The sequence below is a fragment of the Typha latifolia genome, chromosome 8 (genome assembly GCF_019914945.1).
Source record: "Typha latifolia isolate L0001 chromosome 8, TyphaL0001v2, whole genome shotgun sequence".
Lineage (NCBI taxonomy): Eukaryota > Viridiplantae > Streptophyta > Magnoliopsida > Poales > Typhaceae > Typha > Typha latifolia.
In genome coordinates this window covers 8,106,085-8,131,635 of record NC_133093.1, presented here as the reverse complement: position 1 = coordinate 8,131,635, position 25,551 = coordinate 8,106,085, and the positions used below count along the sequence as shown (strand labels likewise).

General features: G+C 35.6%; 1 protein-coding gene across 4 annotated transcripts; it reads right to left on the bottom strand.

Moving 5' to 3' along the window:
* Nucleotides 1–4,405: 4,405 nt before the first annotated feature.
* LOC140794423 (meiotic nuclear division protein 1 homolog) lies at nt 4,406–23,511 on the bottom strand. Of its 4 annotated transcripts, none has more exons than XM_073146443.1 (12): nt 23,066–23,493; nt 20,260–20,516; nt 19,683–19,910; nt 14,723–14,803; nt 8,586–8,702; nt 6,600–6,638; nt 6,365–6,496; nt 6,210–6,272; nt 6,090–6,141; nt 5,881–5,925; nt 5,722–5,801; nt 4,406–4,718 (listed from the first exon to the last, which is right to left on the bottom strand). In XM_073146443.1, exons 1-12 carry the CDS (start codon nt 23,280–23,282, stop codon nt 4,683–4,685), a joined length of 1,347 nt encoding a protein of 448 aa, XP_073002544.1. In that variant the 5' UTR covers nt 23,283–23,493; the 3' UTR covers nt 4,406–4,682. The 4 variants fall into 4 exon arrangements, with proteins under 4 accessions (XP_073002544.1, XP_073002545.1, XP_073002548.1 ...); XM_073146444.1 differs by having other exon boundaries at nt 6,365–6,472; XM_073146447.1 differs by lacking the exons at nt 19,683–19,910; nt 20,260–20,516; nt 23,066–23,493 and adding an exon at nt 16,723–16,841 and having other exon boundaries at nt 6,365–6,472.
* Nucleotides 23,512–25,551: the final 2,040 nt, after the last annotated feature.

Genomic DNA, 25,551 nt, shown 5'->3' with positions numbered 1-25,551 from the left:
TGAGCTTATTTTGTTGGTTTCATACAACGGAATTTCAGTTTGATAAATTGTCTACCTAGAGATGGATGATGAGTGAGTGAAGCAGTGCCACCAAATACACAGTTTTCGCATGGATGAAACTTTTTTCACATGATTTCTTAAAATGTCAAGAGCATTATAAATAATCCGAAGCAAAATTGTGACACAACATCACATGCTACAACAACTATAAGCATCTACAAAGACATCTATAAAATAACCAAATGTTATAAATTCGGCTATGATACCACATCAAAATTTTAGTTAAAACTAAAGTGTTATAGCAGGTCAAAGACATCAGCGATACAGTAGTAAAGCCTAACTTAAAGAACACTGCAATATTTTGGCTAGACTCTATCTTATCCACTATTGAATAGGCCTCAAGCTTATCGATTGTCGGATCGATAATGGCAAAGGACGATACCTCTTCGATTTTATTCATTCCCTTTTAAATACTAGGAAAGATATTTGTTATGGTAACTTAGTAACTAAATTTTCGTTTTTATATAAAGGGCTTGAATTTACTATTTGTATTTAATCTAAAATTTTAATAAATGAGAAAAAGTAAGACATCATCAATATAACTTTTCTCTAAGTGTTAGTGAAGACTTTCTCCCTTTTCTTACTTCTATACTGACTTTACTTTGAGGCATACTTCATCTTACGAAGAAGCTAAAGTGCTGCACAGACTTGCCAAAACGCTCAATAATATCAAGTACGTGGCACAGTGCACAAGTTATTAAAATATGGATTTAAACATGGATATTCAATGAATAATAAATTTTAAAATTATATCCTAACTAAATAGATATGAGAATTGGACTTTAAACATGTATGAATCAAATTTTAAATGAATTATAATTTTTTTGAGGCATAATTAACACAAAGTACTAAAAGTTTCAAAAAATGCTTGCATGTCAAATATATATAAATTTGGCAAAGTCAGTCTCTACATCATTACTAACAATATTAGCATTCACTATTTAAAATATGCAAACTAAAAACTATAAATAATTTAAAAAATATGCAGATAAATAGATATTCAATATCTGTATTCTGAAAATTATACTTGATCTGTATTTGAATTTTTTAAAAAAATCTACCCATTGAACCCGTATGCGAGTATTTTTCAAAATTATACCTATATCCCGGTCGAGTAGGAATTTTTTACTTAAATTTGATCAAGGTTAGGTTGAATAGCAAGTCATGTCGGAGTTAATTCGAACTATATAGCAAAAGAAATTAAAATGAAATCTCATCCTCATCTACTGGATGATCTCAATATCATCTATTAATCTAAAAAAAAATTCTGCAAAAGTTGATGTGCATAAGGTCCGAGTATGCACTCTATTGTCTAAAAGTAATATAATTAAAAATATATTACTATATCTTATACTCAACTGGTAATGTATTAAGTTCTTAAATACAATAAGAATGGTTCATATTTTAATAATATAACGTTAAATTATGCATCATATCAGATGTCCTCCTAGAGCCTCAAAATAATGTCATCCTATGGTATCCTAGAGCCACAAAATAATATGGCAATATATCCTATCCTAAAGAATCACATATCAACAAGGGATACATATTTAGTCATAATGTCATTGTACATGTCTAGCGGCTATCTCATCTCCATCATCACTTCTCTCATGGGGTTATTAAAATCCCCCCACTCAAAAAAGATGTCATAACTTATGTTATAGGACATCGCCATACCTTCTACACTGAGAAAGCTAGTGGATGTTGTTTCTACTCCTTGTTTAGTAGGATTTATGTATGTTTGTAATTATATGCATACTATTATTAGAAAGAATATTCTTAGAAATTCTTATATTTCTACTTGTCATAAATGCAATATTAAATGTCACACTAGATTTAGATGTTTTCTTCCATCTAACATATAAGACCATTTAATTTGCATGACAAGTTTGATGCACCTAAGTAGTTGAACTATTTTATGTGAAAGAGATTAATGCTTATAATGATATTCACAATATGTTGATACAATCCAACCGCGTGTGAAATTAAGGCTATTGGATTTGTAACTCGTGAGATTACGAATCTTAAAATTCTCATAGTTCGTATCATCTTCATGATGGTATATTAGAAAATGAAAAGATATTTTAAATATTTTTAAAATTCAAGCGATTTAGGTGAGGGAAAAACTAGGCTGGTAAATGAGTCCTGACATTCCCAGCAATCTTTAGTACCTTCAGGTAGGGTTGTCAAAATAATCAAGTCAGCTCGAGCTCGGCTCGATAATGCTCGATCAAGCTCGGATCAAAAATAGATTGAGCCGAGCTTGATCATTAAAGCTAGGCTCGAAATTAAATTCGAGCCAAGCTTGATCCTGAGCCGGCTCGATCAAGTCGGCTCGATAAGGCTCGAATATATATATATATATATAAGTAATATCAAACTAATATAAACCATCAGATCAAAACCCTTTCACCATTCAAAATTTTAGCCATTATTTTCTGCCACAATTATCTTTATTGTTTGTAATTTATATTTTGGTTGCTTTTAGTTTTTTGACACAATTATCTTTGTAACTTGTAATTTATATTTTTGGTTGCTTGTAGTTTTCTAACCCATTTATCTTTATTGCTTATAATTTATATTTTAGTAATATTTATATCTTTATAGTTGAATTAGGTTTTATTTCAAGTTTGATTCAAGTCTAAATTAATTCAAGCTTGCTTGGGCTCAAAAATAATTTGAAATTGATAAGGCTTGAAATTGCTAATTAAGCAGCTCGTTTAAGCTCGAAATTGGCTCGAGTTCGAAATTAGCTCGAGTTCGAAATTAGTTCGGATTAAAATTATTTTAATTCAGCTTGATAACAAAGACAGGTTCGAAATTAATTTCAATCCAAGCTTGATCAGAGTCTGGCTCGATCAAATTCGGCTCGTTGACACGCCTACCTTCAGGGCCATTATGAGACATTAACAATCCACCATTCTGTCCCGCTGAACACTCGAAAATTAATTATCAAAGGACAGCACCGTTAACGAATACAACATCCCGGCCTAAACTACATTATTCATCAAGATACGGGCCATTGGAAGAGATTCAAACTACTGGAAAGACCCTCTAAAGTTTTATCCAGAAAGATTCATACAAGAAGAGCAGTAAGCAATCAACGAATTTTAGAGGGCACCTTTTCCATTTCCTCCCGTTTGGGAGTGGAAGGAGGGCTTGCCCAGGCATTGCGCTAGCACTGCGTATTGTGCCGACTACACTTGCAGTAATGATACAATGCTCTCACTGGAAGGCCAATGGCGAGGGCCCTGTAGACATGACAGAGAGGGTCGCGATGGCCTGAATCCATTTTCGATGCCATAGCCTAATCCTTCATTTTGCTGCAGGTTAAAAGGAAAATTTTAGTTTAGTTGTCTTAACCTCTTAGTTTTGAAATTATATCTTTATTCTACCGAAGATAAGGTGTTTGATTAGCATGTTACACCTATAATTATGCAAAGTCTAGATGAGATGTACCTCTAATCTATAATATATATATATATATATATATATATATATATATATATATATATATATATATATATATATATATGTTGTAAACTAGATCAGGTGTCATAATTATCTTAATATAAAGTTGAGATAGATCATCAAGAGAGAGGAGAGATGATTTTTGACTTGACATGTAAAAATACTTTAGTTAAATTAAGAATAAAAATTGTAATTAGATTTATGTATTAAATAAGACTCAAATATGGATGAACAGCATATGTAATATAGAGTATAGATAATTTGATACTTAGTTTCAATGTAGAGGAGTGTTACTTAATATCGAATAGGATAGAAATTTTTCCAAACTGGCAGCCAAAGGGGGGATTTCCTAACGTCCGTCTCAACGCAACCTTCATCAATGTAATATGCTGCATAAAAGAAATATGACACGTGCTTAAGGCTTTGGTTTGAGGCTAAGCCTCAAACTTAATTAATTGGTCTCATTTTTTAGTTTTAAATTTTTAAAGAGTTAGTTAGATATAAAAGAAAATTAAAAAAAATATTTAGTTACTAAACCAGATTAGATTCATGAACCAGTTCAAAGAAGATCCCTGATCTTAAGCCAAACAAGATCTAAATGACTAAGGATGGTACTACACATATCATCTTTGCCCCCTAATTGTTTAACTAAATAATTATCGGACACACTCTAACATTAAATTTCCATATCTATCCATTTTACGCACTTAAATACAACATAGAAATTTTAGGTATTTTACTCATGAACTGCAATGTGCCACAGTGAGATAAATAAGATTGGATATGATCCACAAATCTTTTAATTATGGTCTTCAGGATATAAACACTTCCATCGTGTATTACATTTAAAACTTAAATCATGCACACGAGAATATGCATAACATATATTCCTATTCTCGAGTCAGTGATAAATCACTCACTAGTACAGTGTCTGAGTTTTACATTAGAAATGGACAATATGAATATAATTGCTCATTTACAGGAACAATATGAAAATGGATTGAATAACAAACATATTCATTATCTGTTTCAGCCACTGTGAAGTATTACCAAATTATAAGCCTTGGTTCAAAAATTAAAAGCTATACGCGATTTCTTTTTCCTCGCTAACTGCACCGAAAATAAGAAACCAGCTAACAGTTGGCTGTCCATTATTGCAGATATTCGAAGTCTTCAGTTATCCCTACCTGCATTGGAACAGTTATATGAATGACTATGAAAATATCATGCATGTACATTACAGTGAGATTCTGAGGAAATATCATGGGAGCATTGCTAATGTTGGTCACGATTTACATGACTTGCTTTTAAATTTTAGTTGTTCAGAACTTCAGATGGACATTTCGAGGCTGGTGACTACCACATCCATTATGAATGTATCGCCACCATATGGACATTGTGTCAAGATAAAACTGCCTAATCTGGTGAATACTTCACTCCATGATATATGTTGGATCTGTTCTCTTTCAAATAAAGCAGAACAAAAAAGAACTTGCTAATGCAGTTAACTTACCAAATTTCTTTCAGGGAATTAATGATTTTCCTTATGGGTTTCCTCCAAATAATAAGCTCATGTCATTCATTGCGAAATGTTCAACATTCTCTTGATAAAGAATGAAGACTGAGAAGGATAATCCAAGCTGCTTGGTATGTATTCCAGATATCAATAGGCTTACTATATCACGATGAAAGGAACAGTTCTAATATAGTGTAATAGCACCCACACAAAAGCTTCAAGAAAATATGGGCTACTTCATTAGTAGTGATAGTCTAAGTTCTCAAAGAGAAATTAAAAGAAATTTTCATATACTTTCACAAACAATCAATTAATGAATCCATATGTTCTGGGCCTCTCCAATACTATAACCCAGAGCAGTTCTTGCTTCCTACTGTCGGAAAAAAGGAACTTGGGTTTCATGCATGAAATCTAAGTGAAGTTTGCTTGAAAATAAATTAATGAAATTTGTCTATTACTATCATTCCAAGGCCATGTTCCAACAGAATTTCCTGTCAGAAAATCCTGAGTGCATGCAAAACATCTTGCATTTGACAACTATAAACAAGCATCATCATGATATATATATTAAGGCAGGAATTATTGACAAGCTATGTGAATTGCGAGACTTATTATCATTATATATATAAGTCTAATTAAATGAGAATGAAAGGTATAACGAAGAAAGCAGCCACCTCCTTGTACATGTGTTCAAGCTGCTCTTTTGCTTCTGGGAAGTTGGTTGAGCACCATTGTTGCAGAGTAAATATGTTGTCTGAAATCATATTGACAAATATATCAATACAGAATATCTGAGAACAGCATTATGAAATTTGAACACGTCAGGTAGACACCTGTCCATCTATTAGCTGCTGAATGGGCTATCTCAGTTGCATTTTCTGCCATGCCAGAGGAGCAAAATCTTGAGTTAGAGAACTCTATGAAATAGGTGCAAGCTCCAAGGAGAACTAAAAAAAATGGATGTCTAACAATGTGCAGAGAAAACAAAAAGTACTGAAGAAAATGAAAACACTATTGCTGGATAGAACACGATATCTCTTACTCATTGCTTCCAGTGCAGCTGGATCATTGTCAGCATAGGAGGCTAGTTCTTCCTACACATACAACTTTATTTTACTTTTGTTATATTTCAATACTGTGTAACTAAACAATGCATAGCTACCTTCAGCTTTTTGTGTTCTAGCTCAACAGTCTTTAGTTCCTCCAAAGCAGCCTCCCTCTCATCCTATATATGATTGATATCAAAATTCGGGTCTGTGGAAGTCTGTCTAGACAATTCCAATTGCGACTACACATATATCAACCAAGAAGACTTACCGATTCTTCCCTTCCTTTTTTCAATTTGTCCCGCTGTTCAACAAGTTCCATGAAACGCTTCTTACTGCTTGAGAGGTCATCTTTGAATTTGTTGCAAGTGTTTCTCAACTGAAAAAGAATCGGCATTTCATACTCCAAAGCATAAACACAAGTTTTCAGATGAATTGACAACCAGCTTAATCGCAAAAAGTAAAAAATAAAAATAAATAAACAAAAAGCAGAAGAGATGGGATACCTGATTCCCAGCACAACTAGGAAGACTCCAAAAGTATACCTGCAAAGAACAATATTTAGCAGCAGAATGGAATTATACAAGAGAATATGCATTAACCAATTAACATGGCTATAACTCAATTAATTCTGTATTGAAACACAGTACAACTAAAAGTATAGAATGGAAAGTAAGGCAGAGGCTAGTCAAAATGAAAAAGAGTGATCAACTAGCTGCTAGTAGTACAGGACTACAGATAAGACAAAACTAGTCAATCTTTCCTACTTTGTGAAAAGCATGAGATAAAATGAGTTTTTGGTCCTCCTCATAACAACATAATTACAGAACCACTGTTACCTACACTCTCTCATGGCCTCGTCCAACTAGAGAAAATTCATGTCCCAATGAATCCCTATGTTAGAACCACATTGGATACTTCTGACACAAGTCAGACCGCTTAACTTTTAATAAATATGATTCTCACAAAAATGGGCCCGTCCAATGATCCATAGAGCACAGTAGATAGAGCACAAGAAAGTAGCCAAGTATTACACTAATTGATAAACAGAACTTAATACACCAATCACACAACCAAACAAAATATGCTGTTAAATTGAGCATTTGGACAAAAGTAGGAATCTAATACTTGTCTGTGTATCTGTGAGCACTGCACGGAAGATTACCCTGCCCCAAAACAAAATTTGCATATGAAGTTTGAGCATAAAGAGATTTTAAATGGAAGAAATATATTTCCTTTCCAGCATGAATAGTTGAAGAATGTTGCAACCCATGTGCTGATGAATGTTATAGTCCAAAATTAGTATATAGATTGGCAGCACAAAGAGATTTAACAAATATTAGAATTACAGTCTTACTTCTAGTTCTATTTTCACTGCTCTAACTTATAGACCAGTTATAGTAGAATGATATATGGACTGAAAACTATAATTTTCACTCATTAGTTGTACTTTCACTGCTCTAATATGCATGATTGTACTTCTCTCTAAACCCCACATAAGATGGGAGCCTTATGTACCGCATTGCCTTAAGTAGACTAGTGAATTACTATAACATTTCACAAAAAAGAAAAAAAGAAAAAAAGAAAGATTGAAAGGAGGCTCCTAATCAACCTGCAGTGATATATAAATGATAGAAGAATATCATAATCCAATATTTGGGCGCAAACTCCAACATAGAGAGGTTTCACAAACATGAGTCATATTTTCTTTCTTTAGCATGAAAGATAGCATATTAAGTGACCAAATTACGGCTATAAAAAAAATAAAAATAAAAAAGCCAGCTCAAGCTCAACTTGATAAGCCCCGGTCATATTTAAAATGAGTTAAGCTTGATCAAATGAATCAGGCTCAAAATGAATCTCAACCCAAGCTTGAGCACAAGCCAGCTTGATCAGGCTCGGCTTGATAAAATATATATTGGTTACATGTTTGGTCTGATTTGATTTTATAAAATAGTCTAGACCGTCAAAGATTCACTTCAAGCTTGATTTAAGATAGGTTCAAGTTTAATCCAAGTTTCAGGCTTGAATTATATTTGATTTGGAAAGGCTTGGATATACTTATCAAGCGGCTCGAAATAGGCTCGAATTGAATCTAATCAATCCTTTAGGCTAGGCTTGAAAGCTCAAACAGTGCTCAGCTCGATTACACCCCTAGATTAGACTTCAGAATATGGAATCAATAATGCTTGGCAATAGAAGTTAGATTTACAAGATAATGTATCTCTTTCTTTTCTTTTCTTTTCTTTTGACAAAAATCCATGATAATGTATCATTATAATAGAAAAGTTTCAATCACAGAGATTTTATAGACAATAGCAATGTATTTGATGTTCCAGTGTCATGGGTAAAAGAGTTACAAATCAGATTTTGACGATGCACTGTTACAGAATAATCATGATATAAACAATTAAACATCACCATTCATATAGTACATGTATCAGTAAGAAACAGAATCATGATAAAAACAATACAAGTTAATTTAAACTCACAGATGTCCCTATTTTGTCCTTCAAAACTAGGTCATCATCCACAAGACTTTGTACAACATCCTTCACAGATTGGCTGATGACACCCTTCTTGGGACCTAATTTCTCAAGCTCTTTAAGCTGGTGATAAAGAACAAAAGCAAGACAGTTCAAACATAAGAGAAGTTGAAGGGTCAAATAGATAAAGAAATTCAGAATGTTACCCATTTTGTAAGATGCAATGAAAAATGATTATAAAGAATTATTGTGGCTATTTGAATATGTTAAGAGCATAAAAAATAAATCACTATTCTCTATCACCTTAGGCCTTGTTTCGTTCGAGACTAAGCCCTAAATTTGATTAGTTAGTCTTATTTCTTAGTCTTGATTACTTGGAGAGTAAACTTAATTAGATATAAAAAAAAATAAAAAGATGTTTGATTACTGAACTAGTTTAGGAGTCCCTAAATGAGAGAATGTGTCCCTAAACTCAAAGCAAACATGGCCTTAAGCTATTAGACCAATTGATAGATTAAAAGGTATCAAAACAAGATGTCCTGAGTTCGAATTCCATCAAGCCAACCTTGTCAATTAAATAGAATAACTTTTACCACTTAAGTAAGTGCACTTATTGGGCAACAATCAAAGGTCTCCATTCCATAAGTAAGGGGGCAGTGCTAAGAGTATAGGATAATAAAATCATTGTTCTCTATCAGTTTAAGCTATTAGAATTGTAATATCCTAAAAAAAACAAATATGGTGCACACATGACTAGCACGTGCGGAGCATGTGCGCCCTTTTCCTTCCCTCTTCCCTCCCTCTCTCCTCTATTTTTTTTTCTTTTCTGCCTCACCCATAGCTGCCATCTTCCCCCTTCTGGATCTCGTTGCGCCGAAGCACCACCAGAGCCCGTCAACCTCATGAGTCAAATCATCTGTGAGTCTTCTGCCTTCCCGTCAATTTTATTTAAGGGGAATCACCTTACTAACATTTTCTTCCCTTTTCTTCCTCTTTCAGTCCTATCAAAAAATCAGTCGATTGGAGCCTCATGCCTCGCTGCGCCGACCCTATTAGCATTGCCTCGTCCTCTCCTTAACGGTGGTACCCTCTATAGGTTGTTCCTCCCCTCGATAGAGGCTACACATGGTAGCCTCTCCCCACTAGCCTTTCAGGCTGTTTTTCGTCCGCCGCCATCGTCGGCCTCGCTCCTCGTCCAGTTGGGAAGCTTCCCAACCGCGGGGGAAAGCCGATAGTGGCTTGCTCACCGCTGACCACCCTAGCCGGCCACCCGTGTGCCATGCACACTTCTCTCGACCTCCCCGTTCTTTAGCTTAGTTTGTCTGTCGACCTCCTCGGTGCTTCACCGGTTTGTGCTCCACTTGGACATCAAGCCTCTTTTCCCGTCGAGATAGACTCCTTGCTCCATCTCTGACTGGACTCCACACCTCGGTGCCTTCCATGGCTGGCGGATGCAAGCAAGCGTGTCGGCAATAGTGTTTACTAATAACCACCTCCTTCCTCTCTGGGCTGGTTTGTTGTCAAGAGAGAGGAAGGAGGGGTGTGGTTGGGTTGGGCTTGGATTGGTTTGAGCCCAACCCAAGTGTGACTTGGGCTAGGTGTGGCCCACCGGTGGGTTGGGTTGGGTGTGGCCCGTTGATGGGTTAGATTGTTGGTAGCCCAACCCAAAATGTGGTAGGTTGGGCTGCAGCCCAGCACATTTTGGGTAGTACTTGGGTCGTCGCCTAGCCCATATGGAATTTTTAGTTGGATTGGTACTTTAGCCCAAGTTTGCTTAGACTTTTGTGGTCTTTCGGTTAGTAATAGCCTAGCCCATTGCTTTGGGCCTTAGGCTAACCCAAATAGATTAATTACTCTTATTGTATTTTAATTTACTTTAATCTTTTCATTTAATTATTAGTCAACTTGAGCCTTACATCTCAATCATTTTTAGATGATAACTTTGTTAATTATAATAATTGTTGTTATATAAAGATCATTGAATGAGGTTGTGGTCTGAGAGTGTCATGTTACGATCTAACCACGTGGGTTAAGTCGAGTCAAGTTAGTTAGAGTTTTATCTTATTATTTTGAATTTCAAATAAATCGGAAAATTCGCATATGGATCTAATCCGCTAAGATTTCTACTCTTCATTACAGCAAACCTGAGCTACATGGCCACGGGTCCTATGTTCCAACAACCATCGGTAGCCTCGATCGGCCTCCTCAAGCCCTATCATTTAATGGTGGCCACCGTAGTTGCTGAAGGCCACCGTAGTTGCTGAAGACCACCGCATGGTCAAACACAACGACCACGCTCACGACATTATTGTGGCCACATTAAAGTGGCTTCTGTAGGCCTCGCTGCCACCACAACTCCATGACAGTGGGACTACAACCATCAACTGCAGCCGCTAAGGCCCAAGGGACCTGCCAACGACGCGCCATAGCCCTCGCTACTTCAACCTGAGCTCGAGCTTAACAGTTGGCTTCCACAAGTGCACGAACCTACCAGATGCCGACTGCCACTAGCTAGAAACCTTGCCCAGCCACTACTAGCTCCTATGCAGCCCACAACAGCAACCCTAGGCCGAAAAATAATTTCAGCCCTAGGATTAGATTTTTGGCTATTGAGCGGGAGAGATGAAGTGCACAAATCTCGATACGTGCTGAATTTTCGTGATCTGACTAGACCATCTCGAATGAACCAATTTGGGACTTATGTGCATGACCCCGAGCGTGAATACAAGTCCAAAACGACTGGTGGAACAATCCAGTGGACCCGCGTCAACTAATTGAGTTGTATCTGCATACACTGATTGGCAGGACAAGCTCTACGAGTATAAGGACATAAGAAACTAGTCACCTTAAGGACAAGGTGTTAGATGCATGGTGAATTGTTACGATTCGACCACATAGGTAAAGTCAAATCAAGTTTAGTCGAGTCAAATTAGTTAGTTAATTTTATCTTAATATTTTAAATTTTTAAATAAATCAGATAATCCGCATATGGATCCGATCCACTAGGATTTCTACTCCTATAAGTATGAGTGATCATGTATTGATAATAATTGTGGAATGAAAATTGAGTTTAGTTATTTTATTTATCTCGTCTTTATCTTTTACCGTGGTCGTTAAATCGTCTTTATTTTCTAAAAGTAGATCATAACTATCGAACCTCCAAAACTTTCAAACCCTAGCCACCTTCCTCCACCATAAGCCACACTACTTCACGGTCGTCCGCTGCACTCCGACGACTACCGCAACGTCAGATATTTATCAATATATCCATTTCTGACCTATGTTCACAGTTTTATTTTTATCTTAACCTTCCATTTACGTGAAACCAAAACCATTAGATTTGCAACTCGTGAGGCTACCACAATAAAAAAATTTCTAATTTTCTTACGTCTAGATCTAGTTCGTAACATGTCATTACTAATTTCTCCTAATAGGGAATTAGCTCTAATTGGAGTTTAGTGTGGTTGATTATAATATTGGTTAAATCAACTTTAGCAAATGCGTCGATGATCTAATCTGCCGGAGAATTAATCCAAATTATTATAGGGAAATTGTATTAAGCAGGCTGTCATATTTAACGAAGCTGATTAATTGAATGTTGTCTATATGTTTATTTTAAATTGATAATAGTTAAGCAATAATTTGAGGTAATTTATTTTAATTACTTTTAATGATGCGTCAAGCTATGATATAGCTTTACCTGCTACATGTTTATTAAATGCAAGGAATTTTAGAGACTTACCTAAGCTTGTAATGGATATCTGTAGGATTATTTAATTAATCAGTGTTAGGAATGTAGAGCTCATAGTTTTATTATCTTTATTATCGAGATAGACTCTCTGTACCATGAGAGGATGATCTCATGGCACAGTTGCAACCAATTTATCTGAGAAACATTGTGAGGCAAATAAAACTTGTATAATTTACGAGGAGTGACATCATCGTATTACATTTCCTTACTATTATTAATGCATGTGGTGTATATTAATTTTATTTGTTGTTCGGCAAAACTATGCGTATCATGATTTTTGAACATATCTATTAGAATGATTATATATATTAACACATAATACATGATAATGATGATTGTTCCATTATGCTTACTTGTGGGCATAATATCATGTTATTAGCACATGTGCACGACTGTAAAAGGAGTGACTTCTGCGTGTCTACAATGCCCAACACCTTCATAGTCAAGGTTAAAGGCAAGAGATCATTATACTTATATATTAAGGCTCAACTTGAGGTCTTAGTCTGGTTGATCCCAAACAATCGAGACTCATATCGCCAAGCGATCGATCAATAAGTGTCACACCCTTGAAATATTTAAGTGAGAGAAAGAATGGTAGAATGACATAGACCTAATAGTACCCGCTGATGCAGAGTGAGAGTGTCTGTGAGCCACGACTCATGATTCAGTAGTGCGATGATATAGAGTCGAGTGTTTGAAAGGAAGTATCGGATGCAATATTGACTCATTTGATAGGCTGACAACTGAGATCATTAGACTGCGATGGTGGACAAAGTGTCATACTGTTCGCAGAGTGATAGACAAGCAGTTTTAATGCTAGGGTTTACCTTCTCTTAGGAGTGATTATGTGATCAAGTGTTAGTGTTGATGTGGCTTACATGCGTGGCTCTGCATGAATCTGAGTTGAAGACTTGATAGTTTAAAATAATATATATCATGTTGTATAGTGTTGACATAACCTACAAGTGGAGCGAGGTGTGAGCTCGAGTTTGAGAACATGATAGTCTAGATTGATGCATGTCATATTATATACTGCTAATGCATGTGCACATTAGATGAACATGATGGGTATGTGGTACTAATGCATTGATTTTGATCATAATATATATATTCATATTTCTTATTGTTACATCTTTATTACACTACTTTTAGATTGTAGAAATAGATACTTACGAGGCTTTATGCTCACCACCTTTTAGTGAAAATATTTTTCAGATTAATAAATGAGCCCAAGTTCGTAGAGGAGCTAGTTAAGAATTATTTTATAATTTATTGTTATTTGTTTTATTCTTGCAAAATAAAGTTAGATGGCTTGTCGCCTCTACGTGGACATTTTGTTTTGATTGTATAGATATGTATTTTGCAGTTCCTTGTAGCCTGTGGTATTATGGGCGTCTTTTGTCTGTATTTCTGCAAAAATGTTATATTTTTCTCATACATACTGTATTAAAACATTGATCAAGTGGGCTATATCCACATAAAAGACGTGTATTTGGTGGTAGTGTCATAAGAATAGCAAGTGAATTAACAAAATATAACAACATTCTCTCTAAGAAGATAGTCTGGGAGCATAATCAAAACCTCACAAAGGAAGCAAATTCAGGTCAAGCAAAGAAACTTTTCTACAAGAAGCCCATCACCCTACCTTGTTCGGGCTCAGGCTTGGTGATTTTTCGAAAGCTAAAATTGATGACACAATAGTTGAGATTAAACTCAAAAGCATCACTCTCCCATGTTTTGAATCCCTTTTTTCCTAAAAAAAAGAGTATATTGTGATAGTGATGCAAATGGATTGTAAATCAGTATTGTCAACAAAAGTAATGTTTCTTCAAATTGTACGATCGGAAACAGATCTAATCTAAACTATTGATGACCTTGATTAACCATACATAATATATTACACATTACTTGAATTAAAAGGCAATTATGACCAGAAAGACAACTAATTTTCTAGCACACACTACAGTGAAATTTGAACATTGACAACCAGAATAGGAGTCCTTTCACCATAAAATTAACACGCCTTACATATTAATCATTTTACTCTATATAAAATTGCAAGACAACTGATGAGAAAGTAAGCATCGATATGACCAAATCAACATGATAGAAAATAATCACAAGCTTAACATGTATATCTGGTATCAAGGACATAAATAATACACATGTAGAAGTTACAAAGGCAAGTAACTACTACTTTTATACCAGAGAATGGCCTAACAAAACCATCAAACTTGAGGCCATGCATGGAAATTTGCTTGCGTTAGTACTTAGAAAGAAGGATCATCCAAATATGAAATATCAATACAAAATAATACAAAAAGAACCAATAAAGATAACAATTCATACCAAGATCTAATATATAAACAGAAAGAGATAGAGAGAAACTCACGAGAAAGAAATCCTGGGTATCATAAAAGATTTGCAGCATTTGTTCACGTTTCTCCTCCAAAGAAAGGCCTCTTTTCTTTGACTAACCATCATGAGCGAAAAAAACTACAGTAAGACTTCCACATAACATAAATAGATAATAGTCACATAAAGTAACTAGCAACAATCAAAAGATAATCTTTTTTCGTGAGAAATATATTCATATGACCTAAAGGCATTCTAAAATTTTCAAAAATAAGAGTCACATTTAAAACAGAACCTTTTAACTTGCTAAAGCAAGTGAAAGCATTGCCAATCAAACCAATGTACTGAAAAGAGGAAAAGGCGGCCGCCATGGCGAGGCGGCTCTACCGCCTTGGTGGGCCGCGCGGCCCAATAAGACAGGTTGGCAGTTCGGCCCGCCAACCCGCTTTATCAGGTTTTTATAACGGATCGAATTATCCACTAAAAATAACTAACCCATTAACCATTAGATAAAAAGTTAAAAACTCTCCTCTCTCTCGCTGCACTCCTCTCTCTCGCTGCTCTCCTCTTAAAACATTAAATCCCTAATCCGTCTTCAATCGTCCTCTCTGACTCTCCCTTCCACAGTTGGCGACAGCAAGCGACGAAGCAACTGAGGCGGTGGCTTGCGGCAACGTCCTCTCCAGCTCTCCCTTCCACGGCCAGCGGCAAAGTTATGGACTACTATCCTCTTTCCCCCCCCTCTCTCTCTCACTAAGTCACTCTCGCAATCTCACACTCTTTCATTCTCTCCCTCTCTCTCTCTCACTCCTCTCTCACAGTCTCACTCTCTCAGTCTCACATCGAAGGGTTTTTTTTATTTTCAATTTTGTCTTAATCAGTTAATCTTTTAGTGACTTAGTTCTTAATTTCTTATTTCTTAATTTCTTATTACTTAATATAATATGTTATGCTAGGCAGTTAGAGAATTCAAAAATTAATTGAAGTAATTATCTGCTAATTTGTTGAATGTTGAATGTTTTTTCTCTATTTCTATTAATTAAAATTGTTAACTACTTAATTCAGAAATTAATTCAGTAATTATCTGATAATATGTTTATTCTCTGTTTCTTATTACTTAATTTCTCTAGTTATGATTGTGAACTTGTTGCTAGGAACTTATCATTGTGATAATTTTGAATCTTTGATTATGCATTTATGTTATTTCTTGTGGGCATTATGGTTGTGAATTTGTTAATTGTTATGATGGTTGTGAATTATGATAATGTTATTTAGTATTTTAGTTTAGTGTACTATTAAAATTTTTGTATATACTAACACTATATTGGTTACAACTTACATATAAGTATATAATGTATATTATATATCTATATTATATTTTTTTATATTAAAAATGCTAGACCGCCTTGTTATCCACCTTGTCGCCTGCCTTCCGCGCTAGGCGGTGGAATGACAGGGCACCAACCCTAGCGGACTTTCAAAACATTGAATCAAACACATTTGTGTGTTGAGAGAAAAAAAAAATGCAAAATGCAAATATAGACCTAAATAGACCTCTCTGATCTTCCCAAGATTCAACATAAGGATATATCAAGATCGTTCGATTTCAAGAATCTCACGCCTACTACAATTTGTACCAAGTCAAGCACCCAAAGCACGATCGAAGAAATGGCTCTATCTTTATTTCAAGAGAAGATTAATTTTACCAACGGCAACAATTAGATCCGGTGATCGAAAAGAGAATAAAACCATCTGTGACGCCTCCCGATCAAAGAACTCGAACTATCCCATAGTCTAGAAACTCAAACAAAGTTACGAACTTAAACGCTAGAAAACCATCTGTGACGCCTCCCGATTCAAAGACGGCGTCGATCAAAATCGCTCCATAGAGAGAACATTTAGGAGGAATTCTTCTTCGCAAATAGATTCATCAACTGTGTCCTAAATCTGAAATCTTAGGTCAAAAATCTTATAGAAGCAATCAGACCTGATGATTCAAAGAGAGATATAAACAGGAGAAGATTAGATTATTCGTACCATTGCGAACGCTCGGAGGAGTCGCAAAGCTCGCGAAGAGAGAGAGAGAGAGATTGGCGGGAATACGAAGATATATGTAGATTATAGAGGAGGAGCCTCGAACTTTTGGTTACTAAGCCGGGCCTAAAAGGCTCAAACTTTCCCCTTAAATGACTGGGTTGGGCCGACCTAGTGCCCAGACCCGCTTATTTATATTTCGTAATACTTATTTATTTATTTATTTTTGAGAATAGATTGTAGATTAACCCCATTAGACTTCATTAATAAAATGAAATATAAGAGCTACAATTACAAGTTGGTAATGGTGGATACAATTTTGTTTCTCCCTTGATCCCAATAATCGGTCAAAGAGGAAGAGTTAAACTACAATCCAAGAGGATATGAGAAATAGATTCCAAGGCAACAAACAGATGGAAGAGGGATACTGTTCAGATTCAGATTATCCCTAGTATGGATCTTTTGATGCACTGAAAACCAAATAAATGAATTTGATTTGTGGGAAAATATTTGGTCATATAATTTAGAAGAAATGGATTCTTAAGAGTAAGGTCAAACCTGGTAAAGACTCTACACGATCCCTAAATACTTAAATGAGTTTGAGTTTAATATAGTTAGATTCAGGTCATAAACGAGTTGGCCCGCCTAATTTAATTATCACAAACAAATATCATATTTATATTTATTATCTTAATTCATTTACTTTTTTTATGACGAACTGATAACTCAAAATGATCTTTTGATATGAATTAATTCTTTTATAGTCCAAATAATTCATGTAAAAATAATAAAAATGAGTTATGTCCATAATAGCTTGAACTTGACTAACCCCAATCCCCAATGCCACAGGGAGGCATCCAGCAAATCCTATCTCATGTATTCATTAATATTGCACATTGTTTTCTTAGCCAACATTGCTATCACCTGCATCCTGCTCACGTGGTGTAATTTGTTGAAGAAATAATACACCCAACTAACAATATCCTAAGTAAGATCTTGAAAGTATCAACATGTGTTAGAGATTGGAATTTGCAGCACAGTTCGCCATCTCCTGACTCATGGAAGAATGTGTCAAGTTTGCAAAGAGGGGTTTGACGCTTTTAGTGAATGAAGAAAAGGCTGTACATCCCCATATTTACTTAGTTTATGTTCCTCCCTAACTAATATCCTATTATAGAAAAGCTTCATAGTGCTTGAAGCTCCTCGGATTTGAGAAGGAGAGATGTATATAAGTTTCAACAAAAATCGATGATGCATATGAGGAAGTCTTACTGTCAGACTGACTGTGTTTCCTCTTGATATCTAGTTATTCCTTTGAATAATCTTCACAATGCATGGAAAGAGATGAACTAGAGCACTTTCCTTTTAGCAGCCAATTCATGATCAGTATATTATTCTATAGATGCGTACTTAATTGAGGGCGTTATCGATGTATCATAAGTTCAAGTCTCGTCTTGGAACAATATGTCGAGCGATTGAAGGTAAGGTTGTGCCATTCCAAGCCCAGATTTGGCAATTACCTAGACCCACATAGAACAACAACTAAGCATCCAATTTCAACTATTTGAGCATGCATATAGAGTTTACACTTTACAGGAACTCTGTATATATGCATAGCAGAATTTACAACTGAAAAGAATGATTCAGCTAGTGTGTCTGAGAAAAATTGTGTGAAGTCATTCAGCTATGAGAGAAGAAAGATGAGCAACTGAAACTTTATTGCAATTTGGAGACTCAACAGTGTCCTCAGAACAGAAGCTACAGAACAAAATTTGCCTCTCAAAATCTCTGGTGTTCTTTTTCTCAAGGAAAGCTCTTCCTGAGTGGATCAAGCACTGAGTAAGAATACCAACTGTTATTAGTCTGAGGTGGAAAAAGACTGAGCAAAGATCACAGATACATAGAAACATATATCCAGAGAGTGGAATCATAGTTTTCTGAAAAATAGAAGTGGACTACACCCAGCTGTCTGGAAGTGAGATGTTCTGGAATCTGAAAGAGGGATCCCCTACTGTTTCTCTGCTGACTCCTGAATCTGAGTCATCTCCAAAGCTCATGTCCCGAGGGATTTCATCTGGCATTTCATTTGCGAGAGCTGGCAGAGTGACAGAGGGTGGTGGTGTTGAAGAATAATGCTTTTTAATAAAAGAAGATGGATCAATGTCCTCCCACATAAGTAAATGGAGCAGAACAGGCTTCAACGCATGACGGTGCAGTGAGAGCTTTTGGCTTAGGGAGACGGTGTCGAAGCACTTGATGTCTCCTGTGGTTGAGACCATCCATGGGAGAACCTTTTCATTCCCGACTCGTGAGATAACTAATCGTTTTGATGCTCTTTTTGCTTCTTTGTACAGCCCTCGGAGGCCACACCTAGTCGCAGCTACCCCGGGGCTGTTGTCATCTGCTACTGATGATATGTAAATAAACCCCTAGAGTTGTTGATGAACAGTAAAGGAGAGAGTTAGGGCCAATCTCTACTTAGTAGTTATAGCAGTATGGTAGTGTGAGTTTATAACCTAAATTTATTGTTCTTTCATGTGTCTAAACTATGATTGTACAGTTTGATCTCAGATTAACAAGTGCCAGTGAACAATCTTCTTAAACTTTCAAGAGAGACTTTTTCAACTCTTGACTTATACTACGTACGAGTTGGAGTATGATAATATTCACGATGACAAAAATAAAGATGATGATGGATGCAAAATCCAGCATCAGTTAGGAGTGTGAATGTGCAAGTAAATAGTTAAAAATTAGAGAACAAGCTCGGGAACTTCCAAGGTGTTTGGTTGAAAATTTAATTCTACAATATGGATTATGAGAACAGTTTTCAAGTAAAGTTACATATTCTCATAAAAGGGAATAAATTTTATGCAAGGTACTTGTGAGTGGTGCTAGAAGAATACCAACAAGTACAAGATGAGGAAAAATTAATCCAAATTATTAGATAAAAATATACAGATTACCTCATCAGTACGACTAATGGCGAAGCCCAGCCTAGTATCACTATCCAGTAATTTGATTTCCAATGTCATTTCCCCTGCAATTGGAGCATACCAAATTCGAACCGCCCTCACCACACCAATATCCACCCCATGGTAATCCTCAAATCCATACAGGCTCACATTCGAAAGTTTAGCGAGGTCAGCCAGTGAGCCCATGTTCACTGTAGAAGATGCAGTGTCTCCAGAAATCTAAAATAAGCACATTTACTTTTGTCACTGCTTATAGGGACAGTTATAACTATATGCATAGAATTCACAGGTATTACTGCATTCTATTCAAAGAAGCTCTTCAGTCTTCTCACAACATATTCAGATAACCTAAGCTCAGAATACAAAGAAATTCATCACATTTTATGAGGTCGAACCTTTTACCTGGAACAAAAAAATGATCAAACCTTATGCTCATATTGACAATGTTTATTAGCAAATGCAAACAGTTTTCCCTCTTATAATCTAGAACTTGTTGTGTTGGATAAATTTCTTTCTACTATCCTTAAAAACCATAGGTAGGAAAATGTCAGGAGTCATTTGTGATTACCTTGGTAAGTAGGGCCTCTGTTTGGACATTCATGAATACAATGGGGATGCCTGAAGCCTGTGCAGAATTGAGCCAGGCATTAGCCCGAGCCAGAGTGTCCTCAAGAGTGTTGTAATGAGAAGAAGAATGGTCTGAGATTCTTGGAAGGAGCAGCAAGGAGAGGAAGACGCTTGAGCTCGGTAATGGTAGCAAGTCCCTCATCTTCTTCTCCCAAGGATACAGCTCATAGTCCTGCTCAATCTTTGCATTGCCCGGTCCTATAGCCACAGCCAAGCTTCTTTAGCCATTATTCAAGTGATCAATGCAGCTAGTGGATTTTGACAAATCAAACCAGTTGTAAATATGATGAGACAGAGAGATATACAAATTCCATTTGTCTGCATAAATTTTAAAACCAAACCTCAATTTTAAGCCAGGCATCAGGGTTAGTATTTAAACTAGTTTATCGAACATAGTTGACATTTTCCTTGGAATGTACTTTGTCACCTCTGGACCGAAGGTTCTATATATGTTAAGTCTAGGAACAAACCTCATTGTTAAGTTATTTCTGAGGAATAACAAATTATAACTTTATATTCATCTACGGATCTGGGAATGGCTTCAATGAATATTTAATTGTAAAGATCTACTTATTTTTCAGACATCTATCAGATAGACATTGTTTAATAGTTGACTATTTATGGGCTAGCTTTAATTGTTTATTCAGTTCATTCAAGGATCAAAATACTCATCAAAGTGGGTTTGTCAACTACAGCCTACAGCCTATCACCCATTGTTTTCTGTAAACCATCCTAAATGAAAAAGTCAAATACCTAAGCAATGCACATTCCCATAAAGTCAAAACATTATTCATAATCTGGCCTTCAAGAATTCTATTACATGCACACTTGCTTCTTTCTATGAGAACTGCAATCTAGAAAGGTTATGACTAAATTCCACAGAGAGCACATCAATTGAAATAAATTAATATTTATGGTGTACTTTCAAAATCTTCTCTCAAAATAGTAAAGAGTACAATGCATTATGAAGTTCTACAAAGATGTAACTAAAATCTTTGAAACACTGGTAGTAGCATAATCAAAATCTTTGAGAACTTGAAGTGATAAATTTTCAAATGCATTATCAGCATGACTAGAATAAAGCAAACGAAATCCAGAAAATCTTACTAGATGATTCTTATATGTAAATAACAACTACTTAATTTAGATTTTAGATTAACAGTTCAAGCAAAGGTTTCTAGGATTGTATATTTTAACTCAACTGGAAAAGCAAAAGCAGGGCAGCTTTTAAGGTTTGCCAGCATTTTTCTGATGTTCACCATACATTTCTAACCATTATGTGAGTCTTCAATTCAAAGCTAATTAGGACTGTATATCTTTCGCATGCACCTCCTTCAAGGTCATCTTCATTGACCACCCTTTCTAATTAATTTCTCAGATTCTAACACACATCAACTAGCAAATACCAAATGGGAAGAAGTACCAGCAAAATAGAAAATTCTAAAAATCTTGGTCAACATGTTAGCTAATCAACAATGAAATACCAAATATATAATTGCACATAGTAGGCTACGTTATCACCACCTATTGATCATATCAGAAGCTCATTTCATTGATCGAATAAAATTATAGCTCTGTGGCACGTTTTATATGCACACACGACTACTTGTATGCGTGTAAATTAGAAAAATAATGTCTTGGCTCCCACTCATCCATTGTGCCATCCATTCCAATATCTAGAAAATAAGATTCTATTGATAATTAATGCAATCCACTATGTAAATTAGCAATCTTTTGCTACTAATCCCTATAACGAGGGACCACTCATGAAACTATAGGGCAAATCTATTTTTAACAACTCAAATCCATAGGTAATTTAACTTTTTGTTTTATTTATTCATGGAAAGCGATGTTATAAGAGAGTAGGAAAAAGAAAAAGAAAAAGAAAAATTATATATGTATATATATAATATTGCTTTATTAATACCTGCACATAAGTTCATACTTAATCAGGGGTTTATGCAAAAGCTGCAATATGCTTTGTTAAAAGCGTACCCGGAAAGCTGAGATCTAAATTTAAGATTCCCGTTTCAGATACACTGGGGAAATTATCCGATGATTTTATTGCTAGAATAAAGTTTCATTCTAATAACTGGTTGGCTGATCCAAGAAGCATAAATATAAACTTCCGACTGGTTTTTCTGACTACTTGTCGGCAATTTGCAATCGCCTCCTTTATTGCAAGTAAATAGTAACTACCTCTATATCCTTCATAAAAGATTTCTTTTTGACAAAATATATTGAGAACGTTATGCAAATAATCCACCTTGCATTCTAGTTGAAGAAGACAAAATATATTGAGAATATTTCTAACAAAGTATGATATAATTTCTCCTAAATGTAAACTATAAAACAAGAAGACAAAGGAGAGGAGTCTTCGACAACAAGACTAAAATATAGATGGCTATATAAAAAGATAAAAAAGAAATGGAATTACTTTTCAAACCCTATACTTTCAAAAAAATCACCGAAACCTTCTCAATATTTCTATATTGAAACTTATGTCTTTACAAATACTCCCTTATCTCTTTTTAAAAATGGAACGTTATTTTCGAAAATCAAATTAAATTATAACGGAAATTTTCTGCATTGGACTCGAAAAAACATTAACAAAAAGATAGTAAAAATAGGGTCCGAAATGAAATCTCCGGAAGAGTATGGGAAAGGAAGACGTGACGCGAGGTAAGCTTGAATAGGTGACAATTCTTATGCGGAAGCCCGCACAGATAAAGACCAAAAGCGCATACCGTCGACTTCGACGGCGTCCCTATCCATGGGCCGTGCGGCCGAGCCGACCCGTCCCGATCCTGATCCCGAGTCGCCGCATCCCCCGCCGCAAGCTGAGACACGCGTCGCCGTCTCGCCGCGCTTGAACGGCGATCGGAGCAGCTTCCCGACGGCGCCGCCGCCGCCCTTCCCTTTCTTGCTCGCAGCTCTCGTCGTCTCCGATTGATCCATTCGCATATCCCGGTCGAAATTTTAACGAATCCGAGAAATTTATCCGCGGAATTCGATTAAAGCTCGCCTTTGGATCGAAGGAAGATGAGACGAGAAAGGGAAGTCGAGGTTAAACCCTAATATTCGGGAATTTGCTTCAAATTTTGGCTTAACTCCCTCGTCCTCTCTCTGTCTCCTTACGAGGTAGTAGAGTAGCCGAGCGAGGAGGAACCGAGGAAGAGGTTGGAATAGAGATGAGATATTTATATTGTGAAAGTAGCACTCAATGGAACTCTCATTGGCGTATTTGGAGCAGATCGTCTCCAATCCTGACGCAGCAATTTGTTACTACTAATTACTAAGAATAGTGCGAAGCCAATCATGCTTTGCCGAGTATCCAAATTATAGGAATTTCCTGCAGATGTTATGCTTCTTTGGGCTTGTGGATATTATGTAAGTTGGAATCCGGGAGATTCTTGTAAAAGAAATAGCAAATAGACGACGTTCTTGTGGCACAAGTGTGATTCCATCGTCCTAATATGGATAGACAAAGTCTTCATCCTGACTAATAGAAATGATATATTTTATTTCTCTCTCTCTCTCTCTCTCTCTCTCTCTCTCTCTCTCTCTCTCTCTCCTCTTACAAGAAATATTAATAGACCTTGAACAGAAGTAAAATCTCAGCTTATCTTCCTCGTCTTTTTCTAAATCTTAAATCACTAAATTCTCGAGTATTCCTTTAATATCTCGAGTCCCAAAACCCTCATTTTTTTCTCCACAATCTTAATTGTTTTATTTCTAGTGATAAGAAGCTCAAACACGATGTCTTAACTTCAAGCCCTGTTAGGGCCTGACAAAGCTATTCTCCCTTGTTGGCCTCCTCTCCTCTCATTCTTCGTTGGTAAAAATACTAAGTTTATCTCAAAATTCATCTTAGTTGTTTCTAGTTTACGAGTGATTTATGCAGATAAACTAATAATTTACTTTTGAGTTGTGGGTGTAAAAGTGCATTTTAGTAGTTGTTATTGAACGAGTTAAGTTTGAATTGTGGAGAGGAAAATGAAAGAATTGTTGGACTTGTAAGATCTTCTCCTCGGCAGGTCAATGTTAAGCATCATCATCGTCATTCATCAACATGGAGAGGTACCATAAAGATTTGGGGTCATCCAAATTCATCTCCCTCTACTCCACACTAATCTTAAGACTAGGGCAATAGAGGAAGATTGGAGAGAGGTTTCATCTCTTTTTCCTCTTCTCTTTCAATACGGGCCAGCTTCATGGCTTTTGTTGGTCGGAGGTTTTAGGTTTTACGGGAGTTCCTCCTCGCACCACTATCTCAATGGTGATTTAGGAATTTACCTTCTCTTCTCTTCTCTTATCTTCTCTTCGTTAGAAAATTATTTGTGTTTTTATTTTCTATTTCTTCTCTACTGTATTACAATGATAAATGTAAGTTTGTGTGTGCTCGAGGTAGTTGAGATCATGTTGGAGCTATTGGACGTCAGGCATTTTGCTCTATTCCTATATTGGCTAGTTTATTACTATAAAATCTGCTTGTCAAACTTAATGCCATTTTTTTGCTTAATGTAATGTGTGTTTCACCTCAAGTTGTAATATTATGCTTGTATCTTTAAGTTGTGTGTTTTATTATGCTGTCTATTATAAACTAATATGAGACTTCTCACTATCTATATTATGATTTATAACTCTTAGATATTATTAACAAATTATTGCTTACGTATTATATATATATATATATATGAATTTAATTTTGAACCGAACTTGAGTAAAACCATATTAGCTCAAGGAAACATAGGAGGAGGCTTTAGAATTTGAGGTGACTCAATTGAAGTCATATGATGATGTGTATGAGCACATTCAACTATGCAGTTTAGATTGACCTACACAAGATATGTAAAATATTCTTGTCCTTGTTGAATATTGTTAACTCTATAACAAATAAGTCATGTTCATATTAACATGAAGTTGACTCAACCTCAAATTAAACTCACCTAATACATGATTGCTAACCCTAACAAGACAAATGATCATTTACATAAGAGATTGCTAAGAATATACTTGAATCAGAATTTGTGTATATATATATATATATATGATAATTTTATCTAAGCCCTTTGAACTATTACCATTTTTTGTATACACTCTCTGAATTTTTTTTGTATCACATACATACCCTGATCCAATTTTTTTTTTCTTTTTGTTTATCCTATAGTTAAATTTTTTTTCTTAGTTCTATAAATATTTTTGTTACTTTAAAGGGTGTACCTGAGTAGTG

Bases quoted from the DNA above. Each gene is read 5' to 3' on its own strand.
- LOC140794423 (XM_073146443.1), bottom strand. From the start codon at position 23,282: ATGCGAATGGATCAATCGGAGACGACGAGAGCTGCGAGCAAGAAAGGG. The intron at 6,497-6,599 runs GTATCCCATCTC...TATGCTTTGGAG, and splicing joins CTAGTTGTGCTGGGAATCAG to TATGAAATGCCGATTCTTTT. The intron at 5,926-6,089 runs GTAAGAGATATC...CTGGCATGGCAG, and splicing joins AGCTGCACTGGAAGCAATGA to AAAATGCAACTGAGATAGCC.